At 38.9% G+C, this 27,300-nt stretch overlaps 1 protein-coding gene across 2 annotated transcripts in view; it reads right to left on the bottom strand.

Moving 5' to 3' along the window:
* The window catches only part of RHOBTB3 (Rho related BTB domain containing 3), a 52,680-nt gene that overhangs the window by 24,581 nt on the left and 799 nt on the right, over positions 1-27,300 (bottom strand). The window contains exons 3-6 of one of the 2 annotated variants that reach the window (XM_026498593.4): positions 22,575-22,761; positions 13,872-14,026; positions 10,203-10,314; positions 7,391-7,756 (exon numbers count right to left, since the gene is read on the bottom strand). In XM_026498593.4, the coding sequence (XP_026354378.1) occupies positions 7,391-7,756; positions 10,203-10,314; positions 13,872-14,026; positions 22,575-22,761 (820 nt within the window). The remainder of the gene's footprint in view (positions 1-7,390; positions 7,757-10,202; positions 10,315-13,871; positions 14,027-22,574; positions 22,762-27,300) is intronic. The other variant, XM_026498594.4, reaches the window with a different exon arrangement.

The raw sequence follows: 27,300 nt of genomic DNA, 5'->3' as shown, positions 1-27,300 counted from the left end.
CTCCTAAAAATAAAATTAACCAAGGTGTAGTGTGGTTGGGCATAACTGGGAGACCGAGGCCCTAGTTCTACCTCTGCCATCAATTACTGGTGTGACTTTAAGCAAGTCCTCTCACCGCCGCATAACTCAAAATCCTTTTTGATCTCTCAATCTGTTTCTTCTGATGCTCCCCTTTCTGTATCCAGAACTTTGCCAGATGCCCTCATGGACATCAGGGATGGGGAGAGCACATAATAAACATTTACTGAACCAATGGGAGCAGGCAATTGTAGCCGGCCTGAGCCAACCAGATCCAAAGCTACTCTGAAGAGTCAAGTGATAGTCCAGTGGCTCTCAGGCATCATTCCAGCGGAACCCTGTAGCAGTTGGCACTCTAGAGTATCTTTAAACTTCTCTTCACCTAACCCTCATGATTACTATACTGCACCCTGAGGTGAGAGGGAACGGGCAGGAGAGCCGTGATCTGGTCCATTTGCTACCTCTGTGGTGTAAATACTCGCACCATGGCCACATTCAAGCCACCGACATGACATCACAGAGCACAGAGTTGAGAAGAGATAAACACAATTGGCTCTCACAAGCTGGTGCGAGCCAGCTCCAGCACACCACTGTTTCTTCCTACCTTTCATGCTCTTTTTCTGACTTCACTGTCAGCTCCCCTTCCTTCTCAAATTCCTGAAGGTTTTCAGCCTAGAAATATCCAGGTTTCTTGTTTTCACTTTTCTGAACTAAGGATTTTTAACTTTAAAGTCACATATTCTTTTCACAATCTAATAAATTCTTTGCATTGTCTCCCTAGAAAATTTCCCAAACACACATAGACATTACAGTCTACATTAAAATGTCAGAAGTAAAAGAACCCCTGAGAAGCCAACAGAACCCAGATCAAAAGAATTTATGCCAGTGATTCTCAACCATAGCTGTGCTTTACATTTACCTGGACATCTTTCATAAAATACCATCAGGGAGGTATCATTCCCAGACCAATTAAATTAGAATTTCTGGGGCTGGAGCACAGACAGCATTTTAAAAGCCTCCCAGGTGATTTTAAGGTGCACTGGGTGCTGATTATCACTGCTCTTCCTTCAGACATTTCACCCATGATCAAAACCCAGGGTCAGTGGTACGCAGCAAACAGCAGGTATTTTTTGATTGTCTATACTCACATATGCTAAAGGAGAACAGATATTAGCTCTCAAAAAGAAATTGTATTAACTAACGAATATCTACACAATATCTCCAGTCAGATATTATCTGAGAGGGGTGCTTGGGTGGCACAGCGGTTAAGCGTCTGCCTTCGGCTCAGGGCGTGATCCCGGCGTTGTGGGATCGAGCCCCACATCAGGCTCCTCCGCTATGAGCCTGCTTCTTCCTCTCCCACTCCCCCTGCTTGTGTTCCCTCTCTCGCTGGCTGTCTCTATCTCTGCCAAATAAATAAATAAAATCTTAAAAAAAAAAAAAAAGAATATTATCTGAGAGAAAGCAAGAATTAAGTTGAAATACATAGGATTGAACAGCAGGTAAATCCCTACAGGCCACTCATTTGTCTGAGAATAGACACAGAAGGACCCAGTAACTAAATTAAGACTAGTTCATAGGGGACTCTAAGAATTGGGCTATTCTTATAATTAGAAATGCTAACCAAGTCATCTTTGACATGTTTTGGTCCAAATAAAGTAATAATCCTTATACTGGGATTTTCTTTAGCTTTTTTAAAATTGTGATATAAACATTTAACAAGTGGAACGCCTGGGTGGCTCAGTCGGCTAAGTGTCCAACTCTTGATTTCAGCACAGGTCATGATCTCGGGGACCTGGGATCAAGCCCCAATCTGGCTCCACACTCAGCAAGGAGTCTGCTTGAGGATTCTTTCTCCCTCTCCCTCCACCCGTCCTCCCACTTGTTCTCTCTCTCTCCCCCTCTAACATAAATAAATGTATCTTAAAAAAAAAAAGAATATCTAACGTGATCTTTTTGGCAGAATTTTAGGTGTCCATTATGGTGTTGTTAGCAATAGCCATGATATTGCATGATATAGCAGATCTCTAGAACTTACTCATCGTGCATAACTGACTGAGATTTTCTGTTTAGTTCTCAGAGCACTGATTGAACTGACTGAGGTTCTGGGGAGCACGGTACACTCATGCATACAAGCTGTGCTTTTAGGCAGGGCAGAAAAGAGCATACCGCAGAATAATTCCAAAAGCCGGAAGATACCAGGCAAGCTGAGGACGAAAGCTCCCTTCCACATGTTCATGTGCTCTGGCGGCATTTCAAGCAGCCATGTGAAATTCTAAGGGCCATCCGTGGTGTGAAGAGCTCAAAGGAAAATTCTTGAGGCTCTTACATACATTTCAATTCCTAACCATCTGAAATTGTGTGCATCAGGAATGTGCAAGCATAAAGACTATCACGTATTGTGAGAATGTCACAACTGTAGGCCAATAAAGGATGACTCGATGAAGACCCAGAAACTGCTGACCCCACTCCTTCTCTTTGGCTAACAGTCTTCCAATTCCTATACAGTATACAGTGTTAGCTGTTACCCAACAGAAAACTAACATACACGAAACACCTACTTTTACTGGGTCTATTTATTTAGGAATTTGCATAGGAGAAAACACTGAAGCCTTAACGTTAACCAGACCATTCAACAGACCCTTTCTAAATACAGGACAAATGTCCATGGTGACACAATATACACAAAATTTCAAATTCCTAACGATTAAAAAGAAGAATGTTATTTAGAGGAAATTAAGACATTCTTTATAATTTGTTTTTGTTTTTTTTTTTTTTAAGCAGGAGATAGACTGAAGATGGTTTTTCAGTCCATGTTTGCTCAGGACGAATATTCCTGAGCCTGCTGCGTCCTGGAGTTCTACCTCTGCCTTACCGACCTAATAGACTCGAGTACAAACAGCTCCTGCCTGCACTGCCCCCAGAAGCTGATTTGTGGGTAGGCCACGGCTGCTGTGAGGAAACCACTACATAACTGGGTCTTCAAACTTGTGCTCGGTTCAAAAGTTTTAAAATGCTCAACAACAGCAGCAAGAAAAGCAAGGAAAACAAAGATTCCCATAAGCCTGTCCTCTTTACTGAAGTCTCTAAAAATATGTGTGTGTGTGTGTGTGTGTGTGTATTTAAAACTTCATTAAAAATATTTTTTTAAAGATTTTATTTATTGAGAGAGAGCATGAGCTGGGGTGAGAGGCAGAGAAAGAGGAAGAAGCAGACTCCCCACTGAGCAAGGAGCCTGATGTGGGGCTCAATCCCGGGAACCCAAGACCATGACCTGAGTCAAAGGCAGATGCTTAACCAACTAAGCCCAGGCTTACCAGGTGCCCCGATAAAAAAATATTTCCTAAATAAATGGTAACCTATGCACGAGATAAAACAAAACATCAATAAGTGTTTCAACATTTGAGAGTAAGAGTTGATTTTTTTCTTAACAAATTTTCTCCATTTTTCACAATTGTCTTTACTGTACAAGTACAGCTTTAATATCTTTTTAAATATAATTTAAACACAATGTAACTCTTGTTTGAGTCTGAGGTTATACTCTATAAATACAGAATAAGTAATAGGTTCCTGCTAAAGCATTTCTTTTCCGTTCTCCTCAAAGCATCGGGGTCTCCCTGCAGCCCCAGGTCGATGGCCTGTGTCCGGGCTCTTACCTGACACCACCTCTTCTCTGGGTCTGGACATATAAGCAGAGAACAAATGGAGCAGAAATGCAATAGCTCAGTGGCAGGTTAGGAAGCCTGTCCTCTGACTGGTCAAGGGCCTGCAGCCAGCTCTCCTTGCCATGATGCACCTCTGCCTCTACTGGCTCTTCCTGGGCTCACGTCGTTTCCACCCAGCCACGAAGCACCCCCTGCCCACCCTCAGGCAGCAGCTACCACAGGGCACCTCCGGCTCCAGCTCTGAAGAGCTCACGTCAGTCTGTCTTGCAGCTGGCCCCATTTTGATTTTGTGCCCTGAGACTGATAGACTGGTCCCTGCCCTGGGCCTCTGGACTGAATGCCAGCCTCTTTGAGCCCCCTGGCTAGGGTTGGTACGTGGTTCCTCACAGGGCAGGTGGCGCAGCTGCGTGCGGTCCAGAGCATCAGCATGACGTGGGAGACTGCGTGAAATGCAGTCTCACGCCCCACCCCCCAGCCTACTGAATCAGAATCTGCATAGGAGGGGGGCCTGGGTGAGTCAGGTCATGACCCCAGGGGCTTGAGATGGAGCCTGGCATTTGGCTCTCTGCTCAGCAGGGACTCTGCTTCTCCCTCTGCCCCTCCCCCTGCTCGTGCTCCTTCTCCCTCCCTCCCTCTCTCTCTCAAATAAATAAAATCTTAAGAAAAAAAAAAAAGGCTCTGCACATGAACAAGATAAGATCCCCAGCTGACTTGCATGCACAGTAAGCTTGAAAAGCACTGGTACAAATGATGGACAAGCTGTAGCCCCAACCACCTGTCGTCAGAATAATGGCCTTACTGAGGTTGATCTCCAGAATAATGGAGCTTCCTTATTAAACTCCTGTCTTGCCTCCTCTATTCCACCTCCCTACTATCGCCAGAGATGATCGTGTCAAAGCCCAGTCTGATCATGCTTAAAATTCTAGAACAGCTTCGATGAATAGCTTCCATCTGGCTTGCCAGCCTCATCTCCTGCAAGCCTTCACCTCCCACTCTATGCTCCAGCCGTGGGAAACTGTGCTTCCTGGAAAACAGCACTTACTCAAGATTACATTTTCCTTAATGTATGTTTCTCAATAAATTAACTGCTTTCAAATAGCATCAGTGTCAACACATAAGGGGGCTGAGGAAAGAACTTCTTTTTTTCTTTCACCTTTTCTTCCATCTGCATGTATTAATTTTGCAATTTAAGAAAAATCACTCCTCTGGGAAACAAACTGAGGGCTTGGGGGGGTGATGGGATAGACTGGTGATGGGTATTAAGGAGGGCACGTATTGCATGGTGCACTGGGTGTTACACGCAAGTAATGAATCATGGAACTTTACATCAAAAAATAAGGATGTACTGTATGGGGACTAACATAATAAAAAAATAATATTATAAAAAAAAAAGAAAAAGAAAAAATCACTCCCTACAAGAAAGACAAGTAGGTTCTGTCACTGGAGATACAACTAGCTATTTATTGCTACCTTATTAAAGAGGATATAACTGACTTCAAAGTGTTCATGTGCCTTCGAAAGTATTCAATAGATATTGTAGCAAACTTGCTGAATAACTCATAATTTCAACAGTAACATCACTGAAAAGCCAAACACTTCCTTCATAGTTCTCTAAACACCATTAATGACTTTTTTCTTTTAACATGTAAACATTTTTGTTTTTCAGAACTAGCCTTAAATTCTAAACTGTGAGACTCAAAGTTTAAACATAAAAATCTGTAGTAGTAAATGAAGTGTTTAGTCTGCTTTATTCATATGATGATTCACAGCTACTAGAGTCTACTCACTGATTCAACCAACACAAAACCTGCCATGTTGAAGGCGCTGTGTTGGAGTGCTCTGTAGGAGTGGTTATTTATGCCTTTCCCAAGCCATATTCACTGAATAATGTGTAAGACCTACTACCGTTCCACTCCTACATAGGTATATGTATGTACATATATAAAGGTTTTTTAAAACTTTTTTTAAAAGTAATCTCCACACCCAACATGGGGCTTGAACTCACGACCTGGAGATCAGGAGGCACGCGCTCTACTGAGCCGGCAGGTGTCCCCATATACATACTTTAATCCGCTTAAATCTTCATACTGCAACTGCACTTTTCAAAACCATTAATTTTTTACTTTAACTTATAGTAAAATTATATAACCACAGCCCAAATGAAAAAAAGCAAAATCTTATATTAACAGCTATTATTTCAAACTGAAGACTATCCAAAAGTTTCTTACAAATATGAAACAGCATTTTATTTGCAAACCTTTGAAGTCTAAAAACAGATTATGAATGTTTCTCCAGCCACATTCCAGAGGAGTGACCTTAACTTAATATTTCATCAGAACATGATTCCAAGCGAAAAATTAAAGAGAGAAGTTCTCGGAAAATTTTTACTTCAATGCTTACTTTAAAAATCATTTTACATCAATTCTTTTCCATTCTTATATGGGACACTTAGATGTGACACCCTCAATTCATTAGCTAAAATGACTCAGATAAAACTTCTATTTTTTAAAATATAGTAGCTACAAGTATTTAAAAGGACAAGAAGAAAAAAAATTGATAAGCTCTATCTTAAAAAGATAAGTGCACTGTAAGAAAAAAAAGTAAAATCTAAAAGAGTCAAAGTCAGGGTGCTTGGCTGACTCAGTTGGTGGAGTGTGTGACTCTTGATCTTGGGGTTGTGGGTTCAAGCCCCACACTGAGGTGTAGAGATGACTTAAAAATAAAATCTTAAAAATTAATTAATTAAATTAAACAAAGTTGTTCAGATCTCAGTCTAAACTAACATTAGATACTGTTTCCAGTTCCTAAACTGAACGCAAGGACCCTAATTTCTCTCAATTCCCTCCAAAATCTAAGAGTAAAACAGAAAAGTGAATAAATGGCCAGCTTTCAAGATGCAGATACTGAGGAGCCTGGGAAGCGCAGCTGGTTAAGCATCTGCCTCTTGGTTTCGGCTCAGGTCATCATCTCAGGGTCATGACCTCAGAGTTCTGAGACCAAGCCCCACATTGGGCTCCCCACTCATCTGGCAGTCGGCTTCCTCTCTCTCTGTCTTTCCCTCCACTCACCCTCTCTGTAGTCCGTGCTCGCGCTCTCTCTCGCTCTGTCTCTCTCTCTCAAATAAATCCTTTAAAAAAAGATGCAGATACTTATTTTCATTTAGACTTTGAAAATTTTGTTTCTTTAGAGTTAGTCTAGACAATAAATTCTCGTATTTTCACATTTTGGATATTTTTTTTTAAAGATTTTATTTATTTGTTTGACAGAGAGACAGCCAGCGAGAGAGGGAACACAAGCAGGGGGAGTGGGAGAGGAAGAAGCAGGCTCCCAGCAGAGGAGCCTGATGTGGGGCCCGATCCCATAACGCCGGGATCACACCCTGAGCCGAAGGCAGACGCTTAACAGCTGCGCTACCCAGGCGCCCCTACATTTTGGATATTTTTGTTTAAATAAAATACTAACACATCTGCTCAGTAGGAAAAGAAATTATTATTTTCACAAGTAGATTTAAAACCAGGGCAAGCAAACTTATAAGGAAGATGGAAAGCTTGAACGAATTCCTGTATATAAAGACTATTTCATGTATAATCCTTGCCTCAGAAGGTAGAAAGAAGATAAAACTGAAATTAACCAATACACCTGAGGACCACAGGCACAGTTGCTTTCAAAAGCTTAAGAGAACGTACCAGAACCATTTAACAAGATACCTGAATAAATGAAGCGCAGAATGTCCGACAAACAAGAACAGAAGAGGGCGTCTTTGACAATGACACGTAAGGGTGGGTTGCCTGGAGAATCCTGACTAGCACCTGGAAATGCAGTGTCTCTGTTGATAGCGAAGAGGTCCTGGGTAGTTCGGATGATACTGGAATCCTGAATGTCTGCGGGACTCTTCACATTGAAAAGTAGCATGAAAACATGGCTTACGGCACACAGAACAATCTTGTGGGCCTCGGCAACTTCCTTTAAATCTGGGTTGTAAAATACCACATCCACACACTGGCAGCAGAACAGTAAATTATTTAAATCAGAGTTATAATGCGATGCTTCAGCCTTTAAGACGGGCATTTTCTCTGTTTCAAAAAAGAAAATAAAAGTGATAGATTATTCTTTAGGTCTATAGACCTAATCATTTCAGGTTTCTTTTAAACACAACAAAAGAATATCTTCTTAGTATTATTAAGTTGAGCCATATGAAATTGCCAACATTTGGCCATTTGTGACCTACGAAAACAGCAATTTTGTGTAACTTAATCTAATTATAAACACATATAAATTAATTATCCTGAGATAACAGTCACAGAAATACTGTACTTTTTATAGTGCAAATGAAAATTACACTAATGCCATTAACAGCAATAAAATAGTACTTCTCATTATTTGCATGTCCCCAAATAAAATACCTCTCCAAAGACTAAATTTTAGTATGTTGGTAGTTATCATTCCTTACTTCCACCTGATAAAAAATTCAAACAAATTACTGAGCTAGCTCTGAAGAACCTAACCTCACATTTGAAGTCGTTTTCCTCCTGGGTTTGGACATGGAGGGGGGAGGAAATTGTAAAATTAAATTATGAAAACTGTAACCTCTCAAAGCCCGTCCTCAGAGTCTTGGGACTCCATTGTTTGAAACCATCTTGACCATTTTGTTTTGATCCTAAAATTAATATTTTTTCCCTCCTAGTAAAACAAGAACCAGTCTTTCCCCCTCAGCACACCTCAGGTAGAGTGTTGGTTAGACTCCCCACTTTCCAAAAAAAGGATGTAACCTTCCATTTCCTAGTTTGATCACTAACAAAGATAATGAGCCCTCAGTCAATTCAGAATATCCCCAAGAGCATCACACCCTAGGCCCTCATCAGAGACCCTAACTGTGAAATATCTGCTGGCTAGCTTTTATCCCAAGCTGAACTGAGGAAAGTGTTGTCTGTAAAGGGCTGCTTGAAAGATACACAATCTTCTAAATCAGAATTCAAACTTTTTTAGGAATGAAAATTCTTTAAAGCAAAACTCCAGTTTCTAAAACTGATAATAACAAAGTACTTTGGTGGCTAGGCTTTTCCTGAACTGTACCCCTTCCCTCCACAGCCTAAGGCACCTCACAGACCCCTAATGGCTTAAGGACAATCTGAAAGCCACATGCCCCAGAGCCCAGGATCTATCCTTAGAAGAAACGAGCACCAGAATGAATGTTCAGTGTGATACTTAACAAAAGGGCACAAGGTACCACCTGGGAGAACAGAGACAGCATTTGCTGACCAGACACTTGACACTTCGGAAAGCCCTGTCCACTACAAGTGCCCCAAGCGGAGACCCCCATGAGAAATTTCTCCTACTGCTAAATGCCATGAACTGCTTTGCTTTCTCAGAGGAACTATTGTGTTTTCTCTTCTTGAATAATAAGAACCAAGAAATTATCTATCTTCATTGTTTATTTGGCTATTCCCCACCCATCTTCTCATCCGGAAAGTATTTAAAGCAGCAGGTTTGCTACATAACAGACCAAGTCTCCACTCTTACTTTGCACACCAGGAAGTTCAAAGCCAAATTGTGTATCATCTAAGATCTATCTGCATCTAAAAAAAAAAAAAAACCTGGAATTGACTTCCCATACTAATTTATGTTTTCCTGATTTTTAATTTATATAGATTTATTTAACAAGTACTTACCAAGTACCTATATTTTAAAACAATTTCCATAACAAATCAGTCTGAATAGAGTACTACTATTATATTTCTATGACATAATTATGCGATAATGTTGATAAAAGTTAATTTTGATAAAAATTATATTTATTTATTTTTAACTTTATTTTCCTCTAACCTTGTGTTATGAACATTTTTAAGCATTCAAAAAGTTGAAAGAATGATACGATAAGCACACACATATCCTTCACCTGGATTTTGCAATGGACATTTTGTCATGTTTGCCTTATCTCTAGCTACATACACACTTACACACACCCTCAAGCTGCTGAACCACTTAAAAGTAAGTTGTAATCATCAAGATACTTTAGCTCTAAATGATGTCATATTCATTTCCAAAGAATAAGGACATTCTTCCATTAATCATACCCATTACCATACATATAAAAATTAACAATTCTCTCATGTCACCCAATTACCAGTCCATATTACAATTTTACCCAACTATCCTAAGAAAGTCTTTAACATGTTTTTATTGAACCGTATCCAATCAAGGTTCATGCACTGCATGTCGTTGTTCCTTCTCTCAGACTCGAGTCTAGGATAGCTCTTCATCGCACACACTATTTTTTTAAAAAGCTATAGACTCAAGTTTAAGACAGTATTCCTCAAAAATGGGTTCAAGTACCACCTGCTTCAGAATCACCTGGAAACTTATTTTAAAAGCAGATTCCACACCCCATCCCAGATTTACTGAATAAGAATGCCAGGTAAGTCCTCAACATACTCAAATTTGGGAACAACCGCTCTAAGACTTGTGAAGTGATCTATAATAAACATCAATTGAACATCTAGACATTCGTTAAAAATGCACCTGGTTGTTCAAGCTGAGGTGGTCTAATTCCATGAAATGAGTTGCTCATTTTCCTTTTCTTCATTTTTTCACTTGTCTTCTGATTTAAGGCTTGAATCATAAAATACTCCAACTAAAACATGAATCGAATTGTAATTAAAGCTTCAACAAAATTATGTATCTGACATGATTATTGGTACCCCAGATCACATTTGCCAAATGTTTTTAATGCCAATACCATCTACATGTAAGCTTTAGCAAACACTTTTGAACAAATTTTTATTTTAAAAAATGTATCAAGTAGAACAGACTGTGCTTTGTCTAAGCATAAATAAACTATCCATTCAAGAAGGAACTGTTTATTCTCTTGAATAATCAAGAAAGCCCAGCAGTACAACTGTGTGACTGTCAATAACCATCTCGTGGGCAACCACAGCAGTTAATACTAGAAAAACTCAAGGCAGGACAGACCCGGCTTTATGTCACAGAAGCTCATATCAGCTAGGGACGTTTACACATGCTCTATCTTTTTCTTGAATAAATTACACTGAAATACGTCCTTTAGGTTATAAATTAAAAATCCTGGGGCACCTGGCTGGCTCAGTCAGTAGAGCATGCAAATCTAGATCTTGGGCTTATAAGTTTGAGCCCTACATTAGTGTAAAAATTACTTAAAAATAAAGTCTGAGGGGGCACCTGGGTGGTTCAGTGGGTTAAGCGTCTACCTTCAGCTCAGGTCATGATCTCAGAGCCCTGGGATCAAGCCCCGCATCAGGCTCCCTGCTCAGGGGGGAGCCTGTTTCTCCCTCTCCCTGCACCCCCTGTGCTCTCTTTAGCTATCTCTCTCTCTCTCTCAAATAAACAAATAACATCTTTCAAAAAAACAAAAAGAAAATCTTAAAAAAAAAAATAATCCTAACCACACATACTCCTCGCACAGTTCCAGGCCTAAGTCTTACACTGTGAGGCTTGGGGCAAAAGAATAAATAGAGGTCTATGTACCATATACATAAATATTTAAACTTTGTAAATAAAGAAACCAAACTATTATGTAAAAGATATTCTATCTTCTTGCTTTGACAAATGTATCATCATGAAAGCCTAGAAGGCCAGGTTTGGATTTAAATTCTCAGTCTTCTCAGAGCTTCCTACAGCACAGGGAGAACTGGCCCCTAACTCCCGGGCCCCAAGACTGCCCCTTCTCTTCTCACCCCCTGCTCCATCCCATGCCTTGAGGAGCTTTATGCATACAAGTAGACATCCACGCTTGCGTATCCAAACTCTACTTTCCCCTCCCCCATTCCTCACATGCAGCCATCCTTTGGCCACCTTTCAGACCTATGGACACACACGCACTAGTAATGCAATCCACTTTCAGGAGGACTGATCCAGGAAAAAGGCCTGCACAGGCCAGAGAAACAGACTGAGAGCGCTGGTCAGAGAATTCTAGGCTCCTGGGTTTTGGAACACGGTTGCAGCACTGTTCTATTGTACAGTGTTGTTCTGGGTTGATGGAAATGCTCTGTAATATCTGTGCTATTGAATAGAGTAGCCACAAGCCACATGTAGCTATTAAGCACCTGAAATGTGGGTAGTGCATCTGAGGAAGTGAATTTTCTTTAATTTAAACACAAATCGCCGCCTGTGGCTGGTGGCTACCATAATGGATGGTGCAGGTCTAGAAGGGCTACCAGCGCCAGGTGGGCATACCCCCTTGGCTCCATCAACTTTTGCCACGGCGGTGCAACTGGAGGAGGGCCAGATGGGGCTCTCTAAAGCTGAAGGGCACAAAGCCCTCTAGCCCAAGTCTTCATCCCTGACCCTTAAATACAAGGTTTAAAATGCTCCTTGCACTCGGACATTATCACCCCCACCTATACTCCTGCAAGTACCACTATTTCTTACACTCAAGATCGAAGCCGTACTTTTCAACAATCTCAAAACAGATAATTCTGATCTTATTTCCATAGTCTCACCAAGTCTTAAGGAAAAAAGAAACTGCCATGTCTTTCTTCCAACCTTGACCACATCTTCAATCCTTATCATGCATCCAACTCTAACTGCAACACCAGGTGTGAGTAACAAAGAGAAACAAGGAGGAGGAAGCAGAAGCGAGCAAAGTGGGCTTGTAAGTTGGCAGGTGGGAAGAGAGACCTTGAGATCTCAGGTTCAGGAAGTGGAGCAGGGAACAAGGAGACCTCCAGACCCCCAAGAGAGCCAGCCCCCTCCTCTCCAACACATGAAACCAAGCTATCATTTTTCCCCAGTTTCCTAAATATTTCAAGAAAATGCAAGATTCTTAGACTAAATTAAGATTTTTTAAAATCCACTACAACATAATATCTTTGACAGGAAAATTAGATTTCAGTCCTCTCTACCTTTCCACCCTTTCTACTTTTAATTTATCACTGCAAATAAATAAGACAAAAGTTTCTCACAGTCATTATGATACCAATATTGTGAGTCTATCTTCCTTAATGCTATGTTATCAACATTTCTTTACATTAGTGGGCTGTATAATAGCCACTTATACATGATAGAAATCAGAACCATTTATATTTGGTTCTTATTTTATCTTTGGTTTTTATTTGGAGTTTGGTAACTGTCTGGAACAAATAAAATTTCTACAGTCATCTGTGGAGACCTCAACATGTTGACATGGATCAACATAATGAATATTCTGGTATATTGGAAAGAGTACTTGACGGAGATCCAGGGAACTAACGGAGAAGTTCAAAGTGCTCCTGCTTCATGCAGGGTTTGCTTTGGTTTAAACCTCTCATCCATGTTTAACAAATGTGTCTGTTGAGTGGAGTCACTTCTAAGAGGGTTGAAAAGATAGTTCCAAAGTCAGTTAATACTTACATGATACAGCTCCACACTATTCTCCAAGCACCACACAGTCCTAATAGTGTAGGGTAGATGCTGTGTGCTAAGACGGGCCTCAAAATGCCTATAGGACCCAATAAATGCCATAGTTACAGAGCAAGCAAATCCCAAATGTCTTTTTTTAAGATTTATTTATTTGAGAGAGAGAGAGCGTATGTAAATGCAAGCAGGGAAAGGGGCCGAGGGAAAGGGAGAGGAGAGAAGCAGACTCCTCGCTGAGCGTGGAGGCCGAGGGCTCGATCTCAAGACCCTGAAATCATGACCTGAGCAGAAATCAAAAGTCGGACACTCAACCGACTGCACCACCCAGGTGCCCCAACAAGCTATTTGTATAAGTAGTTTCTATGGACATTTTTGAGCTGAATCATTTAGGAGTATACAAAATCTTGATGACGCACACGTGGAGGAAGAAAAATCATTCTTTTCAAATTGTAGTAGAAATGAAGGAGAACTTTCAGGGCCCAATGGTTTGAGTTGTAAGGCTCGTTGAACTATATAAAGATTACGAATCAAATGACACCGCAGGTTTGTGTAAGTAAATATGATTCGATATGTACAACAAAACACAACACTGTCACCAAACGGAAAATTCTAAAATATCCTATTGGACAACAGAAAATGCTTCATTTGGATAGAAAAATAAAATTATAATTTTACTCTTTACTTCTACTCTCAGTGTGTTTCTCAAAGTTAAAACCAATCATGCTTTTAAAACTAAAGTTCTAATTGAGGTTCTAAAAAATAGCTACACAGCCAACCTGACAAATGACTTAAATTTATGTAACAGGGATTGCCACTTACCACTCCTCCAAAATATTTCCCTATATAGAAGTCATCAAGGCTGTGTAGTTCAAGGTAGGTAGCTCCCAGTTCTTTGGCAAGCTGGATTCCTTCCGTCGTACTGACACAGCTCCCTCTGTCTGAGGTACACAGCGGGCACGTACAAGGCAATTCTTCTGAGAAAATAAGTATGAGTAATAACGAGCTTTGAAATTAAACAGGAAAAGAAACACACACAGGCAACCTGAACATTAAACAACAAATTAACAGCTCATACCAGAACCACAGTTCAGGGGCATTTGGTATATATACTATCAACTAGACTCTGAATAAAAAGCATCAGTGTTAATAGAAAGTTCCCTAAAGTAAACAAGCTTTGAGTGCAAGCGGAATAAACAGTATCTTAGAAAACAGAAAAACTTAAAAATAAGTGAATATATATTACCAAGACTTTTATAGTAATTAAACCAATCAACTAGTAATGGAGGACATGTTTCCCTTTATACAATGCTGACACCCTATCAATAAAAATTAACAACTTAATTGCCCATAGAAACCATGGAAAACAGTGGGTTAGCTCTTTTCCTTTTTCTTTCTTTCTGTCTGTCTTTCTTTCTTTCTTTCTTTTTGTAATAAACTCGAAATATATTCACCGAGTTGACTAGATGTGAATCCTCAAGGCTGCAAAATTTTGTAGATTTCATATAAAGTACATTTTTATTAATCCAGACATTTCAATTATTAGACTCTAAAGTATATTTGACTGCAGAAACCAAATTCAATCACTTATCTTTCTATTCAAGATTAAAAATCATAAACTAAAGGAATAAAAAGTATTTATTCAAAATGTGAACTATCCTAAGCCTCATGGTTGTACCACGTACAGGTGTATGGCTGGGCAGGTGGTAGATCAGCATATCTATTAGGACACTCCTTAATAAAGCTAAAAATGTATATTCAACTCTAGATTCATCAGCAAGCTTTGTTTTGCTTCATGACACATCAGATACATCATTGTTTAAACAGCAGCCAAATCAAAGAGGGATAAATTCATTTCTAGAAATGCATGTTGTTATGGATTAGTTTCCCTAAGAAGCAGACTCTCAGATGGAGACTGGTGTACAGGAGGTTTATTGGGGGAATGATCTTGGGAACAAATGTTCTCAGGGATGAGGGAAGGAGGACTGGGCAGAGAAAAAAATTCAAACTGCAATATAGCTACAACAAAGATCTCAGAGGATCCTACTTGGGGTTCTGGAGCTTAGATGGCCCTTTAATGGTTCCCCATTTGGGGAAAGGCAGCTGGGCCTTTGTGCTCCTAAATCAATCAAGATAATCAGTGATTAGATGAGGGCTGCCATGGAGGGGGCAGAACCTTGAGCAGACAACTTCTATCAGCACAAAGTAATACCTAGGAAGGGACTCAGCTGTCCACCATCAGCAGCCCACAGTGTGGTAACTGAGGGAGTAAGTACAGTGGCCCTCAAAGGGCATTTGGGGGACACCTGTGTGGCTCAGTTGGTTAAGTGTCTGACTTGAGTTCAGCTCAGGTCGCAATCTCAGGGTTGTGAGATCAAGCCCCACGTGGAGCTCTGCATTCAGCATGCAGCCTACTTGAGAGTCTTTCCCCCTCCCCATCCCTCCCTGTCTGCTTTTCCCCGCTTTCTCTCCCTCTAAAATAAACAAATAAAATCTAAAACAAATTTTTTTTTTGAAAAGGACATTTGGGCAACTTCCCACAGTCTACCCAACAAATTCCTTACCAATGAACTGCATATAGGTAGACCATATATATGTACACAAAGGATATTTAGGGCATGTGCGTGCTATGCATGTAACTACGTAGATAATTTCAGCTTCACTGAAAGCATTTTAGAGCTCAGAAACCAGGAATTTACATCCTCCTTTTGCAAAGGAAGAAACTGGGGCTCAGGGAAGATAAGTGACTTGTCCAAGTCTCTTTGTGTGTCTGAGATGGAAAAACAACGATAAAACTGTTACTTGCTCTGATAAGCAAAGTGATATCAAAAGATAAGATAAAAATTTAGTTTGAGTAAAGACAGTGATTTAAAAGTTAAGCATGGGTTCTCAAAATTAAGCCACGAATTCTGAGTTTTTGCTTTTACTTTTTCCAAGATCATCATGGGTTTGGAGCACATGAAGTTTCTATACAGAATTTAGCCTATCTTGAAAAATAACACATTGGTATTTCACATTCTTTACAAAGAATCATACACAGTGCCTTTGATTTTCTGAAGACAGAGGCCTTCTTATGTCTACAAAGCTCTCCTTATGTTGATGGAATGGGGTGAGTAGGCAGCCCATCTTATTAAACTGTATTTCTAAACAAAAATTGAGCAACCGGTTTCAAGTGAAAAATAAAGTGAACATAATGTAAAATAATTTTTAACAAGTAATCTTGATTTGAAGGAAAATCTATCTAATTTCAGGTTTAACCCAGCTAACCAGGGTTTTCCGTTGTGTGTAGCCATGGCCCCTTACTGACATACACGCCTAGAAAATTCCTCTTCACATCTAGTCTTCACATCTCCTCTGTGACACAGAAGACATTGCTTTTTGTTCACATGCACCCAAAAGGGAAAAAATGTCTCGTCATTATGTGGTGGGTATAGCAGGAAAACCAACAAAACATTTACGGAATAAATAAACCTACATTATGCATTTTACCAGGAACCATGAGAGGACCCAAAATAATTTTAAATTGCGGTGCCTTCTTCAGGAGATCACTCCTGTGAGCGCACCTCAGGGTCACAAGGACTCCAGACATCAGTGTTACACTTTTGGTTAACAGTACAGTCTTTTTTCTTTCTCTTATGTGACATCCTTTAAGGTGTTATCACAAATGTCTATTTTTTTTGGAAAGCAAACACACGGTAACTCTGGAATTCAAATGAATGGCATTTCTTTCAAAGCAGTGGCTTTCAGAATCTGTAGGGTGATTCTTACAATGTTGCCAAGTGCTTGAAAGTTTTAGAAATCCTTTTCAGAATTCTAGCCTAGCAATGTACTCGACTCTATCAGAATTTCAAAAAGAAAAGACAGGATGCCCATTTTGGGGAGCTTAAGGCTATGAATACCCCTAGGCATGTTCAGAAAAAAAATTCTTTTTAAAAGACAGGTTCAATATTTAGTAAAAGCCAAAAATTTGTTCAAAGCCAAATGTGGTGAAGAAGACACACAAGTCAAGCTTGTCAAAATATGTGTAACAAAGGAAAATGATGAGACTGATTGTGTTTGCTGAGCTAATTCTAAAAAGAGCTCAGGAGAGGAATTATCAGGAGAACACACAGCACAGATTCATGTATTGCAAGGGACTGGGGGAGGTTAAGCAATAAAAATCCTCAGGTTGAATATCAGATTTAGCTTGGTAATTACTTTGCAATCACATCTATATGTGAAATTAATTTCATCTTGTTTAAAACCATTCATTCACTAACTGAACAAATGTTTATTGAGTACCTACCATATATCAAACAAGAAATACACACAGATAAAAGCTCATAGTCAACTGAGCCAACATAGACATGACTGCAAATTATAATATAATACATATAATAAATACTAAAATAAAGTATGCAAAATCACCACGGGAACAGAAGGGAAGAAATGAACTCTGCCTGAAGATTACGGAAGGCTTCACAGAAGAGGTAGTGATTTACTGGATAAGTATGAATTTGCCATGCAGATATGACAGGAGGGGCACTCCCATTAGAGGATATAGCATATACGGAGGTCTGGGTGTAAGAAAGAACAACAACACATTAGCTTCCAGTTTCAAAATGGCAAGCTAAGCTCACATTGCAACTCCTCTCCCTGCCAAATCACAGAAATGACTAAACAAAGAGGGGAGGGAGAGGGAAGGAGAAAGGAGAGAGAAATGGAAGGAAGGAAAAAGGGAGGGGTGGGGGAAAGAGGAAGGGAAATGTGCATATAGAGCAACACTCAAAAATTAAGAGGAGAGAAACTCATCAGCCCAGGAAGGAGGAGTGCCTAAAGGAGAAAGGCAGATAGCATAGGACCAAAGAGGGAAGCTGAAGCTCAGAGGACGGGTGGGAAGTCACACGCTGGGCAACATCAAGAATACTCAATGCTCAATCATGGGGGAGCAATAAGGAGGCCCACCGACAACTGAGTGGAGGTCAGCTGAAGACCCCAGTGGAAGCAGCGAGGCCTACAGATCTCATATGAGCTCTCACTCCCACCCCAACCTCAGAGAGCAGCTGGGCAGAGGAGGAGAAAGGCGTTAATCCAACAGAGAATCTAAACTGCAAAACTACGCAAATTAAGAATTACCCAACATTTAAGAAGCCTCCATACTATGAAATAAAATCTCATCAAATGAAAAGACTTAGATTGTCTTCCTTAAAACAAGACTTAATAGACCAATCAAAACAGAATCTTAAAATAAGTATAATTAATTGAGAGAGGTTTTCTTCTTAAAGTATTTACATTCTTAAAACAGGTAGAAGAAATTATGAAAAACAACCAGAGATCTTGGATATGAAAAGCTGTGGAAATTTTTAAAAGTGTAATAATGCAAGAGGGCAGGATAGATCCTGCAGAAGTAATCTGTGAGCTGGGGAAAAAGACCAAAGAATTCTCCTATAACACAACACAGAGAAATAAACATTAGGAAACATAAAAGAAAGATAAGAGAAACAGAGGAGAGATCCAGAAGTTTCCACATCAGTCTAATAAGAGTTCAAAAAGGACAGAATAGAGAAAATGAGGGAAGGTGATACCTGAAGAAATCATGCAGTTGAGACTTTCCCAGACCTAAAGAAAGACATTAAGTTCAAGCAGTTCAGTGTGTTGGGTACATAAGACACAAAAGATCGTGCCTACAGGTTGCAGAAGTAGTCAGGAGATAGACCATGAAGGATCATGTCTTTTAGGTAAGACATGACAAGAGAAAATTACTGAAGTGAGATACAAATACTGGATTGGAAAAAGAGTATCAGTGGGAACTCATGATTAAAAGATATGTATTTTAAAAATATATATATATCCAATGAAAGGGCCTTGAAGCAATGACAAAGTTATGAGCACCCCTAAAGCCCTGATCTTGGTTTCTAAATATCATGGCTCACTAAATGGAACCAGGGATCCCTGAAGAAATGACTGATTCCAGGTGAGCCTGGAACATCTTATGCCAGAAAACAAGGAAGCACTCAAAACTTAATTGCAACTAGCTTGAAAAGACTCTCTCCATGCAAATTTGGAGTAGTGTGAGCAACAGAAAGAATAATGAGAAGAACAGATTATAAAATATTGAATTAAAAAAATCCACTAACTATAATGATTCTAAAAGAAAGATGTGGGAGCAGAGAGAAGGGAAAGTTCTATTTACAGAAGAACACCAACTAATAAGTGTAGGTGGAATGATAGAAAATCACTATTTTGCAATCACAGTCATCACAACTAAAGGAATTATGCCAAATAATGGGCTTAGATTCTTTAAAAATGCCAATGTCATGAAAGACCAAAAAAAACAAAACAAAACAAAACTCTGGGGAACTTTTCTGGATTAAAAGAGACGAGAAAGACATTAGAGACACATAAAAAAAAGATGTGAAGAGCGAAGAAATATGCTGGAAGAAACACTAACTGTAATTTTCTTCTCTATATAGAAAGTATCAAAAGTGGTTATCATATGAAGAAGTAATCAAAGACTATGCAGACAACGAACATAAGAAAAATTAAAGAAATGTCAAGCTGTTAAATAACAGAAATATTTTTTAGATATTTGCAGTATTTGACAGCTTTTTATTTTTTTTATTTAAATTCAATTAGCCAACATATAGCATATCATTACTTTCATATGTAGTGTTCAATAATTCATCAGTTGCATATAATATGCAGTGCTCACCACATCACGTGCCCTCCTTAATGCCCATCACCCAGTTATCCCATCCCCCCACCCACCTCCCCTCCAGCAACCCTCAGTTTGTTTCCTACAGTTAAGAGCCTCTCATGGTTTTTCTCCCTCTCTGATGACTTTCAATTCAATTATCCCTGCCTTCCCCTATGATCCTCTGCGCTGTTTCTTATATTCTACATGAGTGAGATCATATGATAATTGTTTCTCTCTGATTGACTTATTTTGCTCAGCATAATACCCTCCAGATCCACCCACATCAAAATAAATGGTAAGTATTCATCCTTTCTGATGGCCAAGTACTATTCTATTCTGTGTGTATATATATATATATATATATACACACACACACACACACATATATATATACCACATCTTCCTTATCCATTCATCTGTCGATGGACATCTCGGCTCTTTCCATAGTTTGGCTATTGTGGCCATTGCTGCTATGAACATTGGGGTGCAGGTGCCCCTTTGGATCACTACATTTGTGTCTTTGGGGTAAATACCTAGTAGTGCAATTGCTGGGTCATAGGGTAGCTCTATTTTTAACTTCTTGAGGAACCTCCATACCATTTTCCAGAGTAGCTGCACCAGCTTGCATTCCCACCAACCGTGCAAAAGGGTTCCCCTTTCTCTGCATCCTCGCCAACATTTGTTGTTTCCTGTCTTGTTAATTTTAGCCATTCTGACCAGTGTGAGGAGGCGTCTCATTGTGGTTTTATTTGATAGCTTTTTAGATTTGCAACTTGTCATGCTTCCTTTTCTCTTTCTAAATGTGTGTGTGTGTGTGTGTGTGTGTGTGTGTGTGTGTGTGTAATGTTGTCACTTTTTCCTTACAAAGGACCTCTAGAACTGTATAAGTTTTAGGGCCTACAAGATCAGGAACTGCCCCTTTAGGCCAAAAAGAAGGCCACTATGACAGATAATTAAATGACTAGGATCTGAAATCCAATGAAGATAAAGAGAAAACAATGAATTTGAGGTTTATTTGGAATGTGAAACCAAAAGAGCTTCTTAGCCCACTGGATATGGTGAATGGGAGAAAAACTGGGTTGGATGATTCTAGTTTGGGTGAATGCATAGGTTTGGCATCATTCACCAAGACAGGGAATTCAGCAGAAAGAGGAAGATTCTGTGGTAACACGGGTTGGAAGAGAAACTAGAGCTGGAGAAAGAGACTGGGTATTTCATCAGTGTCTATACAGGGAAGGGAGAGCAACATATTAACAGATTCAAGGTCAGAGTAAACAGCAAGAAGAGGTGAAGCCAAAGGATGGAACCCTGGCAACAACTAAGGATCTACTGGTTCAATATGTGTATTGGGGGGCAAGGGGGGCAGGGGGTATTGACTAGTAAGAAGACAGAGAATTGAAACAACCAAGAAAGAAAGAGTAGCTTTTTTAAATGGAGGGAGAGATGTGTTCGAATAACCTCAAGGGTGAATTGTTATTAAAATATAAATTAAAGTGTTAATTATATGGAAATGGAAATCAAATTTGGCAATAAGCATTTAACTGGTAACCCTGGGTGGGAACAAACCCAGTGTAATTGTGAAAGTCAAAGTCAGACTGTAGTGGACTGAAGAAGAAATGGGAAGTCAGGAAGTGCACTCGGGAAGTGTGGATGACTCTTTCAAGAGTCGAGGGCAGCAATAAAAAGAAACATAGGGAAGTAGAGGGGATGTGGGGTCAAGGAAGGGTCAAGTCTGCTTCATTTGTGTCTCCTAATACCCTATGACCATGACCCAAAATCCTACTCCTAGGAAACAACCTAAGCATCACGAAAAGGAGAATGAATAAATATATTACAGCACATTCACACAACTGAAAAATACACAGCAAAATAACAAGTTTAGATAAGCACCACATGGATGAATGTAGGTATTATGCTAATTGAAATTAGAAACAAGATACTACATACAGTATAATCCCATGTATATGAAGTTTTAGAACAGGTAAAACTAATCTATACTGTTAGAATAGCGGTCATCTCTGGGGAGGTGGGCTAGTAACTAGGAAGAGGCATGAATGAGCCTTCCAAAGTGAGGCAAACATTCTCTTTCTTGACCTGTAAGATGGCTGCATGGATGTATAAACGTGTAAAAATGCATTAAGCTGCACTCATGGTACCTAGTGAACTGTGTGTCCTTTACTTCACTATACCTTAATGAAAAGGAAAAAAATAAATGAATCAAATTTTAAAGACAGCTTCACTGGGGAAATACCACTATAAAGAACTATCAAAATTCCACCAAACCAAAGTGAATTCTGAGTTGGTCCTAGGACTTCTGACAATGATATGCACAGCCACCACTGCTGGAATGGACTGAGCCAACGGAATCCATCAGCCATGGAGGAAATGATTCTCTCTCTCTCAGGCGGGACCGTCAGTGTCTCCAGCTCGCTCGTTCCTGGCTACCTAAAAATCCTGCTCCGAAGCCCAGTCCTTCTGCGGACAATCTATCCTTCCCACTGGACAGACATTTAGAATGTCAAAAGCAATCTTCCAGAGCTCAGTGCCAGCCTAATACCTCTCCTATATCAAAAGAATACAATTACTGACTTCCTTCACTTCTGTGGAAGAGCAATTTAGAAGACAAATTTGTTCCCATCAGAATCCCAGCAGTAGTCTGTGACACTTTCCTTTGATGTCTCACTATCATATCCAGTGATGGAGAGATAACAGCTGGCATTTGAACATAGTCATTTTTTTTTCCAAAAAAAAAAAAAAAGACCCATAATAATCATTAATAAACTTAACACTATTTAAAATGAACATGGAACCTGCACTCCTATCACAAGAAAAAAAAATTGAATACTTACCATTTTGTCTGGTACCAACAGCAGCAATGATTACTGGAACTGAATTTAATGCCCTTTTTATCACTGGAATATAATTATCCTTCACTTCGTGGAAGGAGAACTTGTCATTTACGTTGTATTTGATCACGATGATGTCGGCACTCCCAATTAGGTTTCTAGAGGTATACCAATCACTGTCAAAAATGTCCTAAACCAAAATGCAAAGAGCACTCTTTAGTCGACTTGTCTTCAAATCAGTCATGAAGTAAAATGGGACACATGCCATTTTTTGCTATAGTTTAATTTTTGGAATTCATAAAAAGAATTTGTTTTTAAATAAGTAACGACCTAAAATTAAAAATGTCTGAAGCCTACCAACTCTTCTCTTTTTACGTATTCATTTAGCCTAGACAACAGTGTAGTTGTTGTACTGTGAAGCAGATCTACAGAATTACTGAGTGTCTCATGAAATAAGCAGCCCCTTTTTAGTAGTTGTACTTAAAAATAAGCACTTTGTTTTAAAATTATGCCATACTTTTATCACCTAATAATTTTGAAAATGTTAGCACTACAGCATTAGATGCCCAAGCATCAGTATGAGTAAGGAAGCTTCAAAGGATTTTCTGTGACCCAATTAGACGCTGCAGGATTGTTCAGTGTTTTAAACTGCGATACATTGTGAATTCTCCGGAGTTCCATATATTTTATACATATTTTCAAAATTTATAAATACTTTTCAACTTTATCCATCCTTTGGACAGTACTGTATACATACGTGTGTGGTATGTCTATGTGTAGGGACATATGTTTCATAGAAAACACCGTGTATTATAAGGTCTTAACATGGTAAGAAACAAATTTTCAATTCATGTATTTAGCTTATGTAAGTCAAAAATTCAGGATAAACCTTTCAATTTTGAAATTTTCACTTCTGGACTACAGTTAATAATATTTATATTTAGAATCAGGACCAAAGTAATTTATCACAAAGCCTACTTCTTAAAAGCTTTGATATTTTAAAAGTATTTTTTCAAAGTTTTTATGTGAATAGTAGCACAAGAAAAATATATATCTTAATACCACTGCTAAATATGCATTAGTAGGTTTCTTCTCATATTCTAGTTAACTATTAATCATTATTTGTCCTTTCATGTGGCCTTTGGTATGTATTTCCAGGATATATTAAAGCTAGATTAAGAAAATAGTTAGATGTGGCTAACAGGTCCAAAAACTGTTGGGCTATGAAAGTCTGCACTTTGATATATGAGTCCAAAACAGGGTAATAATCCTGGAATCAGTCGATCAAGATCCATGTGACAGAGCTTCTACCGTATGACAGAAAATTCTAGGGAAGTGTTACACAGCAATGCCCTTTTGCAGAGAGAGCTGCTTCTCACCAGTACGTCCACGGTGTTCATCAAAGCCTCTCCCAATTCCCTATATCCACCCCAACCCACCCATTTCCCACAAGTACACTCACAGTAACAAGAACTGCAGAATTTTTAGGTATAAATACCCTATTGAAAATAGGAGCATTTAAAAATGAAGTTTAAAAGGACCAAAAGAGAAAAATAGGCAAACTATGGGAATATAAACACCAAAGGCAAAGTCTTGAACTTGAACTAAGAGGGGGGAGAAGTGAAATGGGAAACAGATCAAGAAAACGTGAAAGCTTCCCAGCAGAGTTCTGCTAATTTCCAAATCCCAAACCACAAACCCATTCAGTTCCAATTGTATCTGTTATAGTATCCGAGCTCAAAGTATACACGCATAACAAGGGTACGCAAGTGTAACAAAGAAAGAGAACAAAGTCAGATGAATGGAATAAAAAACAACAACAAAAGCTAAACATAGGTGGGACCAATATTAAACAGCCATTTAACTCTGAGAGAACAAATCAAAAGTAACTGCTCTTTGCATTCCAAACAGTTTAAAATTCCAGAGTTACTGGAGAGGTGTACTGGGCAAAAAAGAGATATTTAGAGGAAAATGTCATGAGAAAATGGGTTCGGCATTATCTGTTGTATTGAGGACACGAAAACTACAAATAATTTTATTTTTAACACAAATCAGATTTTCAAACCCTGCACAAGAAAATTGCACATGCATTACCTCACTACTTTTTGTGGAATATTTTTGGTAAACAGGAAAAGATCTAGAAATAAAATAACATAATTGCACAAAAAAAGGAGGGTAGGTTTGAGAAACACATACCAAATAATGAACTGCGTAAAACGAATTTGAAGCACATTTATGTTAAAAGTGCCAAGTATACGGCAAGGATCCAGAGTGAGGCTACGGATCTACAGAAGAAACTAGAAAAGAGAAGCACAAACTATCTCACTCCGATTCCAAGGAAACAACACCACATTTCTAATCAAGCTATGTCAAAGAGAAAATGCTCTCCTGGTTTCTAGAAACACGAAGGAAATCAAATTCTCCCACCCCTTGTAAATCAGTTCCAGGATTTCCTCTAGGAGGTTATGCAATGCAAGACTTGGAGCCACACTGGGAGAATGGAACTCATCTTGTAAAAAAAATAACCCAAAATGTTACAGCAAAACAACAATTTTAATCTACCTGACGGCAGGGCTGCAAATACAGCACCTACTAAGTACTAACACTGCTGCCTCAATGTACTGTATTTATGTAAATTTGAGTGATGTGTAGGGAAACTTAACTTTCACTCAGTATAAGTGATATATAGTTACACTAACGTTGCAATAAACACTTTATTACTATAGTAGCTACCACCTCGAGTACCTGCTACATGTCAGCTTTTATCCTAAGAACTTTACAGGTATTATCTCATTCACTCTTCAGCACAGCTCTAGGAGGCAGGAAGTCTTTAGGAGGCAAGCAGTCTTTTTATTGTATACACAGGGAAGAACAGGACTAAGAGAAGATAGTTGACTCACCAGAGAAAACCACTAAGCACCAATGCGGGGATCTGAAATCAGGTTCTTTTGCTATCAAAACCTGTGCTCTATCTGCTTTGCTATACTGAATATTCTGTTCCAGTACATGTCAAGTATCAGCTGATAAATACAATCAACTTGGATATCTCAGATGGAATTTACTTACCACAAAGAAAAGAAAAGCACCTTGTAAAGGGAAGCTCTACAAATGTTCTCCCTTATGCTTGAAGACCATTATAACCCAAAAAAGTGCACCAAAGCTCAATGTCTTAAACAGAACCAGAGTCTACACAAACAAAAGGTGATTATCACAATAAACCATAACGAATCAGTATAGGGCAAAAATCTGGACTACAGAGGCGTATTTTAATTCATTTGGAAGATTTCATTTACTACAATACCTGGGATCACAAGTATTGTTTTTTGCTAAATTAACAACATAAACGGGAAGGAGTTAACAGCTGCAAGAAAAAACAGGAAAAGTAATCCTAACATCCTAATTCAGCTTATTTTATGTTCCCTACATTTATTTACTCTATTCACTCACATTTGTTCAACTGTGTGTAAAACCAGTAAGTTTTTAAACTGTATGATCTTTCACAGTGAAATGGCCAAAGTAAAAGAAGTGTTTCATTTGCTTGCATAGACTCCAGCCAGCAAGTTCCTTACCGATGCTTCTTATCATTGGCATCATCACTATGATATATGGGAGTTTAAACCCGGTTATTGAAAAAAACCCATTTTTCATTTATTTTAGCCTATTAATATAAATATCCTTTAACTGAAAATTTATTTGAGCTAGTGATCTTTTCATCCCATAATTTGCGTAAGTAATTTTTCTCGGTATATTCCATACATTCCTTTAGAAAGGTGTATTAGTTCCCTATAGCACATAATTCAGTTTTTTAAAATTGATGTTTAAAGGTAAAATCTCACATAATGATAATTTGTATTCTTTTTCAGACACTAAGCTTTCTTCAGTTACAAAATATAATCTTTAGCTTCAGTTATAATATTGTAAGTCCAATATCAGAAATTTTCAAATAAGATTAAATGAAAACATTTAAATAATTACTGTTATTGTGTATTACATTATTACTATATTATTGTGTACTGAAAATATTTGTGTGTCAGAGAGTAGATTCCTTTCTCCTTTTATCAAGCACTCAAGAATCAGGCTAGAATTTTATCAACTTCATTACAATTTCTTTTAATTATTGCAAATTTTAAAGGTTTCTGAAAATTCCAAGCAGTTTTACTATTTCTGATTTATGAGTCACTGAAAGCAAACGGCCAATATAACAAGAGTAACTGCATTATTAAAATTAAAAACACTAATTAAAAAATTCAAAGGAGGATAGTATTATAAATGAGTGGTTTAAAATTAATTCTCAGTCTCTGTCTCTTCCTCTCCTTTCCAGGGGTCCTATTCCTGAACTGTCCCAGTGAAATTTATTTTTGCTTGTGTTGAGCTTTCAGAGGACTTTATTTTTAGAACACTAATATTACACTATCACCCACAGGGTAGGCATGAAAAAACATTGCTCTCTGCTGGTGAAACTTAGTGACCCCGTCCCTTGGGGTTGTCACATTCAACTGCCAGCTCCCAAGGGACAACCTACAGCCGTGAATCGTAGGAGTAAGTGCTCCATGTTGCCACTGGGGCTTTTTGCGTTCGAAGAGTGTTCTATGACCGGGCTGCCTCCTGCCTAATGAAACAAAGGAAAGCAAAGATTTCCCCCAAAATGTTTTAAAAACTCTACCCAGGTGACCCTGACGGTCCACATTCATGAAAGGGGGAAAACGGAGAAGAGGGAAAACCAATGAAA

Source organism: Ursus arctos, unplaced genomic scaffold (genome assembly GCF_023065955.2).
Source record: "Ursus arctos isolate Adak ecotype North America unplaced genomic scaffold, UrsArc2.0 scaffold_5, whole genome shotgun sequence".
Taxonomy (NCBI): domain Eukaryota; kingdom Metazoa; phylum Chordata; class Mammalia; order Carnivora; family Ursidae; genus Ursus; species Ursus arctos.
This window is presented reverse-complemented; position numbering and strand designations above follow the sequence as displayed.